Source organism: Lissotriton vulgaris, chromosome 3_1 (genome assembly GCF_964263255.1).
Source record: "Lissotriton vulgaris chromosome 3_1, aLisVul1.2, whole genome shotgun sequence".
Taxonomy (NCBI): domain Eukaryota; kingdom Metazoa; phylum Chordata; class Amphibia; order Caudata; family Salamandridae; genus Lissotriton; species Lissotriton vulgaris.
In genome coordinates, this window is record NC_141689.1 from 1,258,189,645 (window position 1) to 1,258,207,888 (window position 18,244).

Below are 18,244 nucleotides of genomic sequence, written 5' to 3' on the forward strand. Positions count from 1 at the left end.
TTTCTCAAATCTGGAATAAAAATCACTAGTGTCTTCATCTTGTTTCTGTTTGCAGGCTGAGATTGCATCCCAGTCTTCCTTTTTAATTGCCACTAACCTCGGCAAGACCTGTACTAATAATCCTGGTAATGCTTTAGTTTTGTCCCCGAGACCAGTACCTGGGATTCGTGTATTTTCTTCGTTTTCTAATTCAGTCCAGATAATCTTTTTATCTCCCACCTCCCATTCTTTTTCTTTCAGTTTTTCGTAAATACCGGCTGGCAACAGTACTTTTAACATTTTAAGAATATCGGGATATGTGTAATCCCCCATGAGTAACATGTCTTTTAATTCACGGTGAAACCCTGCTGAATCCTTATCATGACAAGGCACTATTTTCTTCATTTCCAATAGTTCCATTTTGCTTAAGGGTGTGTATACGAATACTCATTGAAGCGCACCCCCTGGGATCTGGACGGGGTGAACTTCTCGTAAGGGATTCTGTCTGTCAATGTAAAAGGTTTTCCTTACTGGGGGTGGAACAGGAACAAAATGTGGAGTCAGAAAAGTTTTGTATTTATGTCGTTGTTCTAGAATGACATTAATCAAATCGGTACCTAGGCCTCTCCATCTACCTCGGAGTAACTCGTCCAATATATTATATAGGGGACCTGGATCAGAATGCTGACTCTCATATAGTGTAATGAGATGCTGGATCATGTACATACCAGCTAAACGCTGTTCGGTTGGGGAAAGATTCAAAAATGTTTGCGCTACTGAATCATCTTTATATACATTGTTATTATCAGCCCATTGTACTGCTGACCGTGCTAGTTCTTGTTCACTCATGGTACTAAGTTCACTGTAACCTATTCGTTGTTTCAGTACTTTATCAGTGGCTTGGAATAAATGCTCAAGAGAACATTGTTCTGGTATGGGAGAAAGAAAACGTTTCCTGCTTTCTAGGCGTATGGGTCTGTCAAAAGGTCTTGCTCTACCTACGTACGCTATCATCTCTCGGTTTTCTTCTGTATCGTCTAACTCTTCCTCTTCTGTAGTTTCATTCTCTCTCTCAGCTTCCCTAGCTTCGTTTTCCCTTTCGTGTATTAATACAATTTCTTTACAGATTTTTCTGTACATGACTTCTATACAACCTTGTGTATTATGTTTACCATCAGCTATATTGTTACTCCATTTAACCAAAATGTCCATTTCTTCTTTGCTTGTACCTGGCCGATCTCGTTCCCTTATCAAACAATTTACCAAAAACTGTAAGATCATTTTCTGTGTCTCAACCTTATTGTGTGCCATGGCCTCGTGAATGCATTCTGGTCTCTCCCCTGTTCTAATGAAATGGTATATGTTATCTAGATGTTCTTCCATATGTGGTAGAATAGACAGATAGTTTGTGAGTCGTCGTAGACGTAGTGAGAATAGCATCATCTCTTCTTCGCCTGGTACTGGATCATATCTGCAATCTGTAATGTACTTTTTAAGGGATGAGAATGTCGCTGCTCTGGGTGTACGTTGTAATGCCAACTCTCTAAGCGTCATTCGTTTTACTTGAGGCGGGGTGAGAAGGAGACCTCCTGTTGCGCCTCCTGAAGCGGAAGCGAAGGCATGAACTGGCTATGTTGTAACTACTGGTGTCATAGCTGGTATAGTAGGTATATGTAATGGAGGCGGACTCTGGGTTGCATCTGTCGCAAAAGGATTGGTAGGACCAATAGCAGGAGGAACAGTAACAGTAGCAGTAGGGGAAGTGACAACAGGTGCGGGAGTCGCGTCTTGGAGACGTGGAGGGGTCCTGGCTTGAGCAGACTGAATAGGCTGCTGTACATTATTAGCAGGTGGTACGGGTACATTAGTATATGCTGGAGCAACATCATCTAAATAGGAGGAAAGGAAAATGTCTGCTGCAGTCTGTTTATGACGGAGTTTAGTCGGGACCAATGGTGGTGGCAAGTTACGTGATACTTCCGGGGTCGCCTTGGGCAGGCCCTCGGCAAGAACAGGATACAGACCTGTAATAAGGGCATTTCTTTGTCGGTCTTGTTGTTCTATTCTGACTCGTTCTCCTTCTTCTAGTAACTCTTTTTCTCTAGCTTTTTCAGATTCTTCTCTACTTCTCTCTGCTTTCCTGATTTCTTTCTCCGTTCTTCTATGGGCTTCTTTACGCCATAATCTATGGCATCTTTCTGGGATTGTCTGGCTTTCTTTTTCCATAATGCTTCTTCTACTCTCATGATGCAATCAGCATCCCATGTCCCTGAGACAGGCCATCTATACTTCTCTTCCAGATCCTTAGTATAATCCACCCACAAATCTAGGTACAGTATGGCATCTAAGCCATGCTTATGGTACATAAAATGTCCAGGAGTGTCCCTAGGCGGGACGGGAACCGCTTCTTCGAGTATCCCTTTCCTAGTTCCTATCTGACGTAATTTCGAGAACAGTGGCATATTTGGACTGATTTGAACGTGAACACAATAAACACAGTAATGAATTGCAAACAATCATTCATACCACGACATAAAAACACATTAAAACATTTTCGAACAGTTACTACCTGGTACAGGAAAACATAATACTGGAAAATTCTCGAGATTCTAGAATACTGAATTACTAGATGCACTGCTAGAACAGTACAGACATACCGGTCCCATAAAGAGACACGTCATACCGTATTTACCTAAGTAAACACGTCTGGACTAGGTCTGTGTACCCAGACCTGTCTTGACCGGGCACAAATTAATGAACCCGTCTAGATGCGTTCCCAATAACGGTACTCACTGGGAAGCAGAAACTGAAGGCCTCGGAAACTGGACTGGACTGGACTTCGTCAGGCTACGGTTTCTCCTACGCATGCGCTTCGGAACAGGTGGGCCTCTGGATACCTCGGACCTTGCTCTCTCGACTTGGGGCTCTGGTCGGGATCCTCCGCATTCCTCACCGCCTCGTCTGGATGCCGGGTCGCAGTCTCCGTCTCCTCCGTAGGCCTGAGGGAGATAGCAGGAAAACCCGCAGGAGTGCACTGGTTTCGTCACGGCTGTAGAAGGGGTCAAGGCCTGCGGTACATCGCCGGCGAGTGGGGAAGGGGGGGTTCCTGTTCGGGCGCCAGATTATGTGGTAAATAAAATTACCGGACTATTTTTCTATACATTAAATGACAATAAGGATAGCTCAATCAAATGAGAGGCAGAGTCCGTGGTATCTGAGTCATACGGGCTTTAATGAAATGCCTCGAGGCATGGGACATCGAGTTCCATCACCACTAAGGTTCAGGAAGGGACATTCAACATTTTATTAACATCACACATTATATATAGTAAAACAGTATAATTGAATCGAATACAGTAGGCGTAACAGGTGAAAAGAGAGAGATAAGAACACATGTGCGTAACAGGAGGCGTGTAAGAAGGCGTACACGTGGGTGTGCACTTGACATGTCAGAGAAACGTCACATGAAACGTCGCAAGTGGGAGGATGCTTAGAGAAAGTTTGCAGGATCAGCAGAAACTTTTGGCCTAGATGCGCGCGCAACTGAGCATGACGTGTAACTGGGGAGAGGTGGGGCTTCGACTTTTGCACTAGTAGAGGAGACTAATGTCTGGGATGTCAGAACGACCTGCACCAATAGCATATCTGGTATCTCATGTTTGGAGGATGTAGTGTCGGAAGTAAAAGGTCTCTCAGGCAGAGGCCGTTCATCACTGAATGCTAGTGCGTGCATATGGATCTTCATGTAGAGTGCGGGGGCCATGGGCCTACCATTGTAACGGGAGCAGTAAATTACTTGCATGGAGACAGGAAGGCAGGGCCCTTTGCTCTGCAGCCGGGAATATGTTTACCTATTTCACTAGACTGGAATGTGTTTTCGCGGAGGCTGAGCAGATAACTGTAGGCAAAATAACGTTTTGGCAGGCAAGCAGGCCGAGCCGGGCACCGCTCGTCTGTGCAGGATGTAAGGTAGAGGTCAGGGATGCATACCTAAACTGCAGCTTTCAGAGGCAGAAAAGAACTCGGAGCCTCGATTAAGGGCTTGGCTCGACTGGGCCAGGAAACATGGAGAAAACGTGTGCTTTATTCAAAAGTGTACCATGTAAAGACGTTGGCACCATAGGCCTAGAAGCCTAATTAATGTGATTTTCTTGGAGAACTGTATAACTGACATGTTAACGTTGGACGCAAATGCATATGCGTCTTTCTAGCATGCACGGAAAAGGAATTACATGACATACATGGAACACGTGTGTTTGGATGGGGTGCGAGTGGGGGACACGTTAGCTACCTGAAAATTTCTATTACCTCAGTCGATGGGTGTCAGGGCTGCCCCCAGTGCCGTCGGCCACCAGGAGTCGCCCCAGGCTGAAGGGTTGGAGCCAAGGATGAGGACCTCTGTCTTGTCCGAGTTCAGCTTTAGACGGCTGGTCTTCATCCAGTCGGCGATGGCCTTCATTTCTTCGTGGAGGTTGGCTTTGGTGGTGATGGGATCCTTGGTGAGGGAGAGGATCAGCTGAGTGTCGCCGGCGTAGGAGATTATGTTGAGGTCGTGCTGTCGAGCTACGTATGCGAGCGGGGCCATGTAAATGTTGAACAGTGTCAGGCTGAGGGAGGATCCCTGGGGTACGCCGCAGATGATCACGGAGGCTTTGGATCAGAATGGGGGAGGCAGACGCTCTGGGTTCTGCCAGAGAGGAAGGAGGTGGTCCAATTCAGAGCCTTGTCTCGGATCCCTGTGGCGTGGAGGCGTGCCCATAGTGTGTGGTGGCAGACGGTGTCGAAGGCAGCAGAGAGGTCTTGGAGGATGAGTGCTGCGGTCTTGCCGTTGTCCAGCAGGGTCCTGATGTCATCGGTGGCGGCGAGGAGGGCAGTCTTGGTGCTGTGTTTGCTGCGGAACCCTGAATGGGAAGGGTCCAGGATTCTGTTTTCTTCGAGGTATTGGGTTATCTGTCTATTGACGGTTTTCTCTATGACCTTGGCCGGGAAGGGGAGCAGAGAGATGGGCCGAAAGTTCTTGAGGTCTCTTGGGCCTGCCTTAGGTTTTTTGAGTAGGGCGTTAATCTCGGCGTGTTTCCAGATCTCTGGGAAGGTCGCGGACTCGAGAGAGAGATTGATGACGTTGTGCAGGTGGGGTGGAATGGAGCTGCTTGCTCTGTTGAAGACGTGGTGCGGGAATGGGTCTGACGGAGAGCCAGAGTGGGATGTGCGCATGGTCTTAAAGGTGTCATCGATGCTCATGCTGGCCCAGACTAGCAGGGGGTTGAGGTCCATGGTGTGCGGAGGGTCTGTTGTGTTGCTGTCTTTTGGGGCTATTTGGGTTTTTAAGCTATCGTAGATGTCAGCTATCTTGTGGTGGAAGAAGGTGGCGAGGGAGTCACACAGGGCTTGCGATGGCGGGATGTCGTTGGAGCTGGTGAAAGAATTTTTCTTTTTCTCCAAACTTTTGATTTTGTCTAACTTTGCACACCTGAAGTCAAAAAGGCACAGCCCCCAAATCACTGCCAACTCATATTCCCATTGCTGGGCTAATAAATGCTTTTGGATTCTGCAGAAGCATTGTAACTCTAGTTAAATTGGAAAAAAGCAAGATGTTAGAGCCGACAAAATAATGATTATTCTGTAACTTATTACCTTGTTTACACCTGCTGACATTCAGAACACCGGAACCGAGGCAATTACCCGCCGGTACACAGAATCCTGCATTGTCCGGATTTTCTGTTGCATTGGCAAACACCTTCGCTGGCGGCACAAACCGGAAAGCTGAGACTCCCTTGACATTCACGTTGCTCTCATATAACGCATACAGAGATCTGTAAAGGACAATAAAGAGAAGAAGGCCCTTTATTACGTTGACAGACCAAGAGAAGAAAACATCATACAACCATAAAGTAGTAAAGATAAAAGCACCCACACATTGGGATAGTAAAAACACAAAAACCTGACTTCCCTTTGGCTGCCTCACAAACAGCTTGCATGCTATCCCAAGGTTCAGGGACAAGAATAACCATCAATAATCAAACTAACAATAAAGAGCAATTTTTCCAAGGGCTGAGGGAGGGAGGAGGGGGGGGGGGGTGCAGGGAGGGAGGATATTTTAACATCATCCATCCTCAGGCATAATGTGCATCAGGTAGGGTACAAGAAACACTGATGCGCAGGAAGCATATGTTCCCTTACACCATAAGATTGTTTTGCCACAGTCATATCTTCCTTTTGTGGTATTTGGTTGATATCACACCTTCTAGCAGTTTGCAAAGAAAAAAGCTGTGCTGCAGGCAGGAGCGGCTTCTGGCCAAAGGTGAAAAGGCTCAGGCATGCAAAGGGTTGGGAAACCTGATGCAAAACCTTAATAGAAGCATCAAGCTCCCATTGTCTGATTAGCAATTTCTAATCTGTTTTTATGTCACCACTATTGAATGCATCACATTATTCATACACACATGATCAAGGCACTATAACTGAATGATTAAAAACAAATGTAGAATTTGCATTTGGTGTTCCTGTGAAAACAAATGACAATTAACATATATGACAAATGTATTTATTGTGGAAACATATTAACTTAAATATATACAAATAAATACAATTAAATGTATTACCTTGAATAAAATACCAACTGTTCTCATCCAAATTGGAAAATAAAACATATAAATTTAACCTGGATAATTGTTGCAGGTTAGCAACTGCAGGCATCTACAATCTTGCTGAAATTTAACGATCACATTGATCAATGAGTAGTTTAATACAGTTTTTGTTCACTGGTAAGTGATCTCATAAAAGGAACTGTAAACGTCTGTGCAAATGTATCATTTTTTTTTTCTAAATCAGCTGTTGTTAGTTTTCTTAAATTTTTGCTTGATGTATACTCATCATGCACAAACCCGATAAGCGATCATCTGCCACTGTCGAGCTCAACCAGGTTTCCACCTTCTCATTATGCTGAAATACGGTTTCACTGTTCAAGTTGTCACTGGTAATGTGAGAGCGATGAGAATTGCTTGTTAGACTGATGGAAATAAATCTGTGTGGTTTAGCATATCCAGAAATCCATTGTCAAACTGCTCATCCTTCGTTCCGTCACAAGCAAAGCTCACCTGCGAGCCGTGACGGAGCGGTTCCGTCACTAGTATGGAGCTGCCGCGCGGCCGCCCCACCCCCCTTAGCGCTGCAGCGGAATAGCCGCCGCAGCGAAGGGGTTAAACATTTGAAAAAAGTTGATGAAATTGCTCTTCTGCTTTTTGCCTGTGATCACACAGTAAGATGGTTTCACAACATGAATACACACATTGAGAATATCAAGCTGAACAGTTTGGAGAGCCTAGCTTATAGATTCCAAACTTAGGGAGCATTCTGAAATTATGCTCAAGCAAGAGAGAAAGCTCACTGTGCTTGAGGAACATTGCAATTGATACGCATTTTGACGTGTTCTTTCTGATGATATAGTAACCAGGAAGCTTAATTGCTTGAAAATCTTTTCAAAGTTTGAGCTAAAAATTCTGGTGCTCTTGTATTTTGCTGTCTATTGTGTTTCACTCAGCATGGGAACATTGGGAATAAGATATCATACTTTTAGACTGTCACAGAAAAATGAGATGATGGCTTTCATTGTGCCAATAGAATTTCGTATATCAGGAACAGAATTCAGGTCAATAACAACCAAATTAAGGTTATGTGTGGCACAGTGAGCGAAAGCAGTTTTAGGATATTTTCTCATTATTATGGTTTGAACATCACCTTCCTTTCCTGCCATTGTAGAGCATCCATCATATCCTTGGCCATGGAGTTTTTCTGAGTGTAGGTATCCATAATCATATTTCAAATTGAAATACCATCCATTTCTTTTAAGGTTGCAAATCCAAGGAATTATTCTCTGACAACAGCTACGGTGCTACTTGTGTCTACCAAATGTACTCTAAATGACAATTGTTTTTTTCAGGATATATCAGCACTTTTATCAGCAATGATTGAAAATCCTTTTGACATATAGACTAAGGATACCAGATATTCTCTTAATGTTTCTTCACATAATGTAATCAATTCATGTTCAACTCGAACTGATGTATAACATGCAGTAACTGGTGTATTTTCCAGATTGTTCTTTAGGATCACTTCTCCTGCTTCAATGCCAAATTGGAACAGTCTTAGCACGTTTCAGTTGTAGTTTTTTCCCACATAAAACATTGCCATGTGTGCCACAAAATAACATGGTGGACAAAATTGGAAATAACTTTTTACAATTTTCTTCAACATGCCTTTTCACAACACTGTTTCCTTGGCCAACAATACTTGTCTCTGAATTCTTTCATATTGACAGAATGTGAGTGGCATCCACTTGTGCGTTTTTATACCAAAGTGATAAAACATGGTTGTGTGTACTTTCATGGAAGTCTTTATATTTTGTGAAAGGCATAGTTATGAATGCTCTTTGTTCCCCATGAAAAACTGGCTGTGGAAAAACCGTGCAATACTTGCAAATCGCGCTTTTCAGTTGGGGAGAGTGGTTGAGCCAAGTTGAATATTGTTTAATCCAAAACATGACGGAAACAGCGTGGTCCACCTGAATCCTTCTTGAAGTCATACTTTTCTGGTGGGGTATACGTATTTATTAGTAGATTGTATTTAAAATCGTCTGTTAGGTTTTTTTGATGATTAAAATACAATGCAATTTTATTTACAGGAGTACCAACATCATGGCTACATTCTGTTGGAGCTGAAACTGGACCTGCAGAACTACTTATGCTTGGCTCTTCAGCCTGTTGATCCCCATGTCTAGATTCTTTTCTTGCTTCCTTTTTTCAAAAAATTGTCTTTATTGATTATTCAACATGAAAATCGTAACAAAGGCACGAAGTGCCAACCAAAAGCCAGTAGTATCGCAGTCACAAAATATATATTTTACCATGACATAGTGTGATTATCCTGGTATCTGTCAATATCCATTCCACGCACATACAACTTGTAGAGGTTAGACATATGTTGTTTACAGTTCAGCAGATGACGTAAAAATACATGGCAGCAAATGAAATACAGTACTATATGACATAGGGGGAAAAAACATTATACACAAAAGCCAGTCTAATCTTTGGACAGTTCAGAATATCTAGCACACAGTTGCACATCATCATATACAGCATTTCTACATTCCCACCAACCGTGCTCCTCTAATCTCCATGATTTTCGTCTTGCACAGGCTGGTCGTCCTTTTTCCGTGACCATACTAGAAAGAGTTCCCATATATCTTTCGGCCAGGAAGTTGATGGCATTAGGTCCCAGAATAAGCCCAGTTGGGTGTGCCCATAAATAACATCAGATAACCAATCCGTAAATTTTGGAACCCGTTTTCTTCCCCACCGGACCGCCACCTGCCGGCGAGCATAAAGCCACAGAAGCACGTGCAATTTCCACCGCTTGGGCATTGTGCTACATACAAACCCCAGAAGTCCCAATAATGGGGACGGTAAATCAGCCCTGCCAACACTGCAATTCACTGCATCAAACACCTCCTGCCAAAATATGCTCAATCTCGGGCACTCCCAAGCCATATGCAGAAATGTGGCCTGCGCATATCCACACCTCCAGCACCTGTCATCTTCTCTTAGACGCATGCGTTTCAGACTAATTGGTGTCCGGTAATATGTATGTAGGACTTTGAAATGGATCAATCTCAGGCGACAATTGGGGGACAAGGCAGTCAACTGCCCGCAGCAATCAGCAATATTCCCATTGTTCCTCTATCATCTGCGGATTTAATTCACTATTCCATAATTCCAGTGATTTGGGTTTTACAATCGGATAGGCATTCTGCATGGTTGTGTAAAGGCGTGTGACTAACTTGCGAGCCGACTGTGTCTTAAGTATATTTTCTAACGCCAGCATCGTCGGGGGCCTCAGGGAAGTCCGTGCAGAGTGCACGACACGCAGCCCGTAGTTTGTGATACAGGAATTTTTCAGCAAATAAAACCTCACTTTCTTCTGTTTCAGGCGGGGGAGGCCTAAATTTATCATCTGGATAGAGATCAGCAACAGTTTTTAACTTCATGTGTTCAACCAAGCCCCTGCCCACACCCTCTACCATGCACGGCAACATAGGGTTATTCTCCAGCATCATAGACGGTGCGTAAAGTATCGGGTCTCCCGCTTTTTTTTGCAATTCACGACATACCCAGCGCAATGTGTCAGCGGTATCAACGTCCCCTCTCGGGCGCCTCGATTTTTTATATAGAGCAACAGCAAAGGGCACTGGGGCTACCGCATCCACCTCCACCACAACATGCGGCTGAAATGGCATCTTGTGCACCCAAAAGTGAAGAAATTGTGCCTGTGCACATAGGGCATATAAATGCATGTCCGGGGCGCCCAATCTGCCCTGCCTTAAGGGAAGGGTCAGTAGGTTCCAAGACACTCTAGCTTGACCACTGGCCCACACCAGAGATAGCAGTTGTGTACGTATCATTGTGAAAAAGTGCTTGGTTAGGGGAATCACGCCACGGGAGTGCCTGCTACAAACAAAAGAAAAGAAAGAACTTGATCGCTTGGTTTGTGTGACCACTTTCAGCCCCGATACACACAAAATGAGACAAACGATTCTAAAAAATTGGCATTTGTTAGAAGGGTTGGAATGTCCTTTTCCCCGTCCAATCTTTGCGTACAAAAAGAATAAAAGCATTGGACAGCAAATTGTGAGGGCCAATGTAGCGCAACCCAAACCCAAACATGACATTTTGTCCTGTTGAAACAAAAAGCCGATTGATGGCCACCATAGATGTGGCAATTGTGTTGCATGCTCGAGCACAATTGAGGGGAACGAATTTGAACACCAGGGGGTCAAGTGGAAACACTTGGGCTTCTCGAACTGTAAGACCAAAAATGTTATATATGTAATCGTCTGCCCGTGCTAAAAGATCTACATTGGCAAAACAAACCAGCAAGTCAACCTAAGCATCAGCCAACATAGGTCTCGGATCAAAAAGAAGGTCCTAAATGCTACAATGGTTGAACATTTTATAGAGAAATTCCACACTGAACACGACTTCAAATGGACAGTATTATTCACATTGGGTACAGTACAGCGCCCTGTGGATGTTGACAGGGTGTTGCTTCAAAGGGAAGCTTACCTTATTCTTAAATTCAACAGCACACTGACAGGCTTGAATACCATGTCTGAATTATCCAGAATCTGAATGTATCCGTTATTCACAATGGCTATATATGAACTACACCTTACCAAAAGAGCACGGTGATTAACATTATGGGGAAAACGATCCGGGTGAGCAGCTCAACAGTATGGCATCACCAGCATCACAATCCCCGACATGTTCTTATGACACCCCCGAGTTATTGACATTAAACAGAGCACCATTGAAATCGTGACGGTGCTCCGGGACTACACGTCCCAGAATGCCTCTGCACGCGGCACATGATTTTTTAATTAGGCACGATGGCCGCCACTACCGGTTAGGCATTCCAGTGGGAGCCTGACGGTGGAGGAAGCGACCGCATCAATGAAGCGAGCGCATTCAGGTACGAATGAGAGGGTGCTCTCCATAGAACGATGCCGGCACCATAAGTGGCCCGTACATCCATTGTAACACTCTTCCTCTTTTTTATTGCTTCCCCACATAGTGCGCTTTGGGGTGAGAGGGAAACATCGAATATCCATTGGGCCACGCGTAAAGATACCTGGAGAATAAACGCAGCCTTATATCCAGGTACGCTTCAGCATTTAAAAATGACGAATTTCGGGCGCTTTAAATCATTAGTCCCGCTGTTCCCCCGTTCTGATTGGCTCTACATTTCCCATTAGGTCGTCTTGCACAAAGCAAACTGCCATTTATTGAAAGAGAGATTCGAAATGCCTTCATAACACAGGATGAAGACATAAGGTATGGGGTCACTTTAATGAATACATATTGACCTTCCAAATGGGTAGCATGATCGCACAACAACTCCCCTTCTCTTTTCAATTAGGGTTCCTGCCATAGTGATCACAACCTCCTTCCTCCACGAGGCGCCGGACGGTGCACACGGAGGTAGGTAGAATTAGAATTAAGATACGTACATCTGAGTATTTTAGCAAAATGTCGCTAAAATTCTTCTTCTAGTCCTTGCTTAGTTCACTGTAGAAGTAAAGTTTGGGGCATCGTCCCCCAGGTCCATTAATGAAAATTCCGCCAGCCAGAAAGATACAGGTACTCTTTGTTGATTCTACAAACTAAAAGAGGTAGAATTGAGGCACACAGATTCTTTTTTTTTTTTAATTATATTTTTATTGCAGAGTTATAAACCACAGGATACAATTAAAAAGCCAGTGCACTTGTGGGCTCCCCCCGTCCAATGACAGTTCACAGTTGTACACAGCCATTCAGCCCGCATCCCGGGGGCCGGGCGGCGTATCACATCGCTCAAGAGGAACACATCACAGTGTACGTCCCAGTGGGACCCTGGCGGAAGGTCGTTTTGTGTATCTGCTTTTACCCCCCCACCCACAACAACACTCCCGTCAGCCATCTCCGTGATAATCAATGAAATCGCCCTTGCCGGGGCCTGCCCTAGGCTATATGGGTCTTCGCACCTGGCCGTTCCACCCAGTCAGCTGCCCCCCACTCAATGCCCACCGCCCCAGTAGGTCCAAGGCCCTAACAGGCAACCCTCCAATGGCTTCCGGCCCTCCCCAAACCCCCCACAACCAACCCCCCCAAATCCCCCCCCTCCCCTGGCAACTGCTAAGGTGTGTGCTTCGCCCTATCGAGTTGGATGGGTCCACTACAGTGCGTAATACCATACTTCTGTGTTCGCCCCGCGGTGTCCAGCGGCTTAGTTCTCGCCTTCCTCATCCTCAACCAAAGAATCACGCAGAGCCTGTACCACCAACTCCCATGCACGCGCCGCATCCAGTGCCTTCTCATTCCCCAACTTTACTGCTTGCTTCATCCGGAGCACACTCTCGCAGTCAGACCACCGCAGCAACTCATTCTTCCATCTACGCAGTGAGGGACCTCCCCTGGACTTCCAGTGCCACGATATTTCCCTCTGTGCCAATATCAGACCCAGGTCTATGAATTTACTTGTCACCTTGGTGTGCTTAGTATGCGGGAACCAGAGCAATAGGCACGCCGCCATGTCGAATTCTACCTCCCTGTCAGTCACTTCATTCAGGAGTTCCCCTACCTCCGCCCAATAGGTCCCCAGTTGTGGGCACCCCCAAAACAAATGGTCCATGTCCGCCCCTAGGGACGAACACCGGGGGCAACAGGCATCCGGCACCCGAAAGTACCGCTGTAGTTTCTCAGGAGTTAAATAAGCCCTATGGAGCACATAGAAATGAACCTGCTGAAAGCGCGCGTTCCTAGTGCCCTTCCACGTGCGTCGCAGGATATGGCCCCATGCCGTATCCGGTATGGGCCGGCCAACGCTCACCTCCCATTTAGCTTTGAGCCCGTGGAGTGGTTCCAGCCCTTCGTTCAGCATCCTATTATGGAGGCACGTCACAGCTTTGAATGTACCAGCCGCCATTACCACATATTGGCACGCCATAGTCGTCGCGGGTTCCAAGAGCCCCTCTTTCCAGTGCTTTTGTACGGCAGCCACAACTGCCGCATGTAGGAGGAAGCCCCCCTCAGGCAGTCCGAACTGGTCCCGTAGCACTTCGAACGGCGCCAGAGCCCCATCTATGTACAAGTCGCCCACCACCTGCAACCCCGCCTCCTCCCAATCCAACAACGGGGACCAATCTCCTCCGTGCGGCAATGCCGTCAACATCCCGATCGGGATCTCCGGGGCGTAAGGCCGCGATGCCCCCGCTCTCCGAAGACTCCTCTGCCAGCACAGCCGGAGCGTCCGCTCTTCCATGGTGAGGGCCCGTAACTCGAGCCGCTGCTGCATAATGATGTATGACAGCACGTGGCGCTGTATCCCCCGATCCCGGTCCTCCTCCGGTCCCCGGAACACCCTGGCTACGTTCTGCGTAAGGACCTGCAACTGTGCCGCTAGATAATACAGCTCGAGGTCGGGCACGGCCATGCCCCCTTCCAGCTTGGGGCGAAGTAGCGTGCTCAGGGCTATTCTGCGGCGGCCATGCCCCCACAGAAAGCCAGTTATCATTGACCGCAGTTCCCTAAACACCCCCTGGGGGATCCAGACAGGCAGCGTTCGGAAGTAATAGAGGAAGCGGGGGAGCGCCACCATTTTCAACAGTGCTATCCTGCCCAGTACTGTCAGCGGGAGGGTCGACCAAAAAGACAAGCTGCCCCGCAGCGCCCGGACACAGCGGCCAATGTTACCCTCCAAAAGGTCAGCAGCCGAGTGGTAAATGCGGACACCCAAGTAGGTGATGCAAGAGGGTTCCCATACCACACCCAAATCGCTGCTAGGGGCTGGCGATCCCGCTCTCAGCGGAAACACGCAAGTCTTCGCCCAATTGACCTTAAGGCCCGATAGCCGGCCGAACTCAGACAACAGATCCATCGCTCCAACCAATGCCCCCGAGGTGTCAGCTAGGTACAGGAGCAAGTCATCCGCATAGAGCGATATATAATGCCATTGCCCATCACTCACTATCCCCGCGTATCGGTCGCCTGACCTCGCATGGACCGCCAAGGGTTCCATCGCCAGGGCAAACAACAGAGGGGAGAGAGAGCATCCCTGTCGTGTTCCCCTGCCCACCGGGTACGCTGCAGACACCAGGCCGCCCAATCGTACTCTCGCCGTCGCCGAGGTATATAAGACCCTCGTCCACTTTCGAAACCCGTCGCCCATGCCAAACCTCTCCAGCACTCCATCCAGGAAAGGCCATTCCAAGCTATCGAAGGCCTTCTCAATGTCCACAGACAGAACCGCCGGCACTCCCTCCCCATCCAAGATGGCGTCCATTATTCCCACCAGGCGGCGGATATTCATCGCCGTGCTCCTCGTGGGTATAAACCCGGCCTGGTCCCTGTGCACCAGGCCCGTCATATGTGGGGCCAGTCTGGTGGCCAGGATGCGACTCAGGATCTTATAGTCCACCGTCAGCATGGATAGCGGGCGATAAGACCTCACGTCCGTGGCATCCCGGCCAGGCTTGAGAAGCGGTACTATCAAGGCCTCCCGCATGGAGCCAGGCAATGCCCCCTTCTCGAAGGCTTCCGTATACACCACCAGCAGCCTGGGCGCCAGAATGTCCACATAGTGTTGATAGAACTCGATTGGCAGTCCGTCCACCCCGGGCGTCTTGTTACGGGCCATATGTTTGATGGCCGCCCGAATTTCCGTGAGCGTGATCGGGCTACCCAGTTCCTTCGCGTCTTCCTCGTCCAGGACCGGAAGCGGCCTCTCCCCCAGGTACTCCGCGATGTCCTGAAGCCCCACTCCCAGCTGACTCCGGTACAGTTCCTCATAATATCCCCTGAAGCGGTCCAATACAGCTGCCTGGGAGTACACCATCTCTCCCTGCGCATTATCAATGCTGAGGATCGGGCAGCCCCTAAGTTCTGGGTTAGCTAGTCTGGCCAAGAGGGTACCCACCTTGTCCCTTTCCACGTGTGCCCTGACAATGTACTGCCTATAATCATAGCATCTCAAACGTTCCGTCTCCGCGGCTACCACTTCCTTCGCCTCTAACAACTGGGCCTGTAGACCTGGCCTATTTGGCCTGCGGCGCTCCAAGTCCCTCAAAGTTTCCTCCGCTTTCATTAGGTCATTCAGCACAGTCTTACGAGCATTCGAGAACCTGCCCAAACACACCCCTCTCACCACCACTTTCATTGCATCCCATTCAGTAGATCTACTCGCAGCCGTGCCTTCATTCACACCGAAATAACTATCAATGCCTTGCCGGACCGCATCGTCAAACACAGAATCCTCTAGCGTCTCCGGCCGAAGCCGCCATGTTGGTATCACTGAGCGCTCCCTCTGCCACTGAATATGCACCAATAGGGGGTTATAATCGGATATAGTCCTAGCCAGGTACTCCGCATGGGAAATCAATGGGGCTAGGGATCCCCCGCAAAGCACCGAATCGATCCTGACATGTAGATCATGGAGAGCGGAATAAAAGGAATAATCCCTGGTTCCCCTGTGCCTCTCCCTCCAGACATCCAGCAACCCCCATCGTTCTTGCCAGTCCTTCCTGTGCGCGGCCAGCCTGCGCACAGGAGAGTCTACTAGGGGGGGATGGGACCTATCCAGAGCAACATCCGTAATCGAGTTGAAGTCCCCCCCTAGCACTATCGGACCCGCCAGGAAAGAGGCCAAGGACCCCGAGAGGCTATCAAAGTATCGGCCTTGGTCAGTGTTCGGTGCATAGACACAACAGAAAACCACATCCCGTCCATATAACCTCCCCTCCACCGCTACAAACCTGCCATCCGGGTCTACTACCTGATTCAGCACTTGGAAGGGTATCCCCGCCCTCACCCAGATCAAGACCCCCCTGGCATACGCTGAGTAAGTGGTGCCAAAGACCTGGCCCCGCCATCTTTTCTGCAAGGCAGCGCACTCTTTTTTGGTGAGATGAGTCTCCTGGAGCATAGCAATCTGAACCCCCCTGCGTACCAGGTATGCATGTACTTTGTGACGTTTCACCATAGTCCGCAGCCCCCGGACATTCCACGTTAGGCATTTCAAATTAGGTAATGTCCCCATTCCAACTCCGTACAGTCCGAATCAAATAACAACGGTCCATGGCCCCCCCAATGCAGTTGCCCCCCCCCAAACAATCCCAAAACTGAAACATTCCCCAAACCCCACTCCCCAGGACAGAGCACACGAACCCAATGGCCGCCCCCATCCAAACCTTGATCCAACTTCTCACACACTTACCCTGTGGTCTCCACCACAGTCGACCTTAAGGGCCTAAGGGGGGTGAGTCGCCGCCGACCCCAGCTAGCGGAGCCCGCGTCCCGCACTTCATCCCCTCCAAGACACACAGCTCTCCCTCCCGGCAACCCGCCCCCCAGCAACAGGATAGCACCCTACCATGAAGTCCCGATCTAGTCCCAGTTCTATCTCAGCTGCAGAAAACAACATCCGAAGTCTGTGGGGTTACTATCGGCCCCTTCTGGCTCTCTGCCTCCGAAAGTTCCTCTCCTGTCCTGCTGCCTTCCCCTCCCGAGTCCGTTTCGGCCCGTTCACTGTTCTGTCGCGACCCTGTAATGGCCGCCGTCGCTGCGAGTGCATCCCTCTTCTCCGCCGCCATTTGAGCCTCCCGTTTCTCCCGCTGGCGCCTGTTGCGGGATCTGATGCGTTGTGACTGCCGCACCCGGGGCTGCTTGGGTTGGTCTCGCCGACTTTGGTGCGACCTGTCCGTCCCCGCCCTGTACGACTCAAGCCATTGCCAAACTTCGTCCGGAGTCCGGAAAAAGTGCGTGGTGCCATCCATGATAATCCGCAGCTTGGCCGGGTAGAGCAAGGAGTACTGGATGCCTTCCTCCCTGAGCTCCTTCTTCACAGCAAGGAACGACGCCCTGTCCTTCTGGACCGCCTGCGTATAATCCGGGAAGATCGTTACCTTGCTGTTCTCCACCTCATAGGGGCCCGACATCCTGGCCCGCTGGATGAGGAGATCACGGTCCTTGTAGTGGAGGAGCCGCACCACCATTGGTCGGGGGGGGCGGCCAAGCCCCGGCGGGCGAGCGGGCACCCGGTGAGCTCGCTCCAGAGTGAAAAATGGAGTAAGCCCCTCCGGCGCCACCACAGTGCGGAACCAGTTCTCCATGTAGGCCACCGCATCCTCCCCCTCAATCCGTTCCGGCAGGCCTACGACCCGCACGTTGTTCCGCCTATTGCGGCCTTCGGCATCCTCCGCCCTCCGCTCCAGTGTGTCCAGTCGGGCCAAAATGTCTGTGATCCTGTGCTCCGCGGTCACCACCGATGGCTTCAGGTCCAGCAACAGTTGGTCATGATCCTTGACCCGATCCGCCAGCTTCGCGTGATCCGCACGTAGCAGCCCCAGGCCCGTGGCCACTTGGGCAATGTCATTGTGCAATGCCTCCTTAGTGGAGGTGATCGCCTCAAGGATGGCATCCAAACGCCGGTTCAGCCGCTGTTCCTGGTCAAGCTCCGGGGAGGGACTTTCACTCAGCCGAGTCGATGTCGCCGAGTCCCCCTCGCGGCTCCCGGGCATCGGCCCTCCGATCGCCGCCATGTCAGGGCGCTGCGTCACAAGTCCGGTCACCCGTTCTGCGAGTATGCCCGTGGATCCGTGCCGGCCACCGGGCACCGGGCAGTGCTATGTCCCCGCCGACGTTCTCAGGAACAATGGCCAGGCGGACGAGCTCCGTTCCGT

General features: G+C 48.9%; 1 protein-coding gene across 1 annotated transcript in view; it reads right to left on the reverse strand.

Moving 5' to 3' along the window:
- Positions 1-18,244, reverse strand: part of SCARB2 (scavenger receptor class B member 2) — a 567,669-nt gene that overhangs the window by 166,006 nt on the left and 383,419 nt on the right. Inside the window, exon 7 of the mRNA XM_086961781.1 lies at positions 5,614-5,792. Coding sequence (XP_086817907.1) covers positions 5,614-5,792 — 179 coding nt within the window. The remainder of the gene's footprint in view (positions 1-5,613; positions 5,793-18,244) is intronic.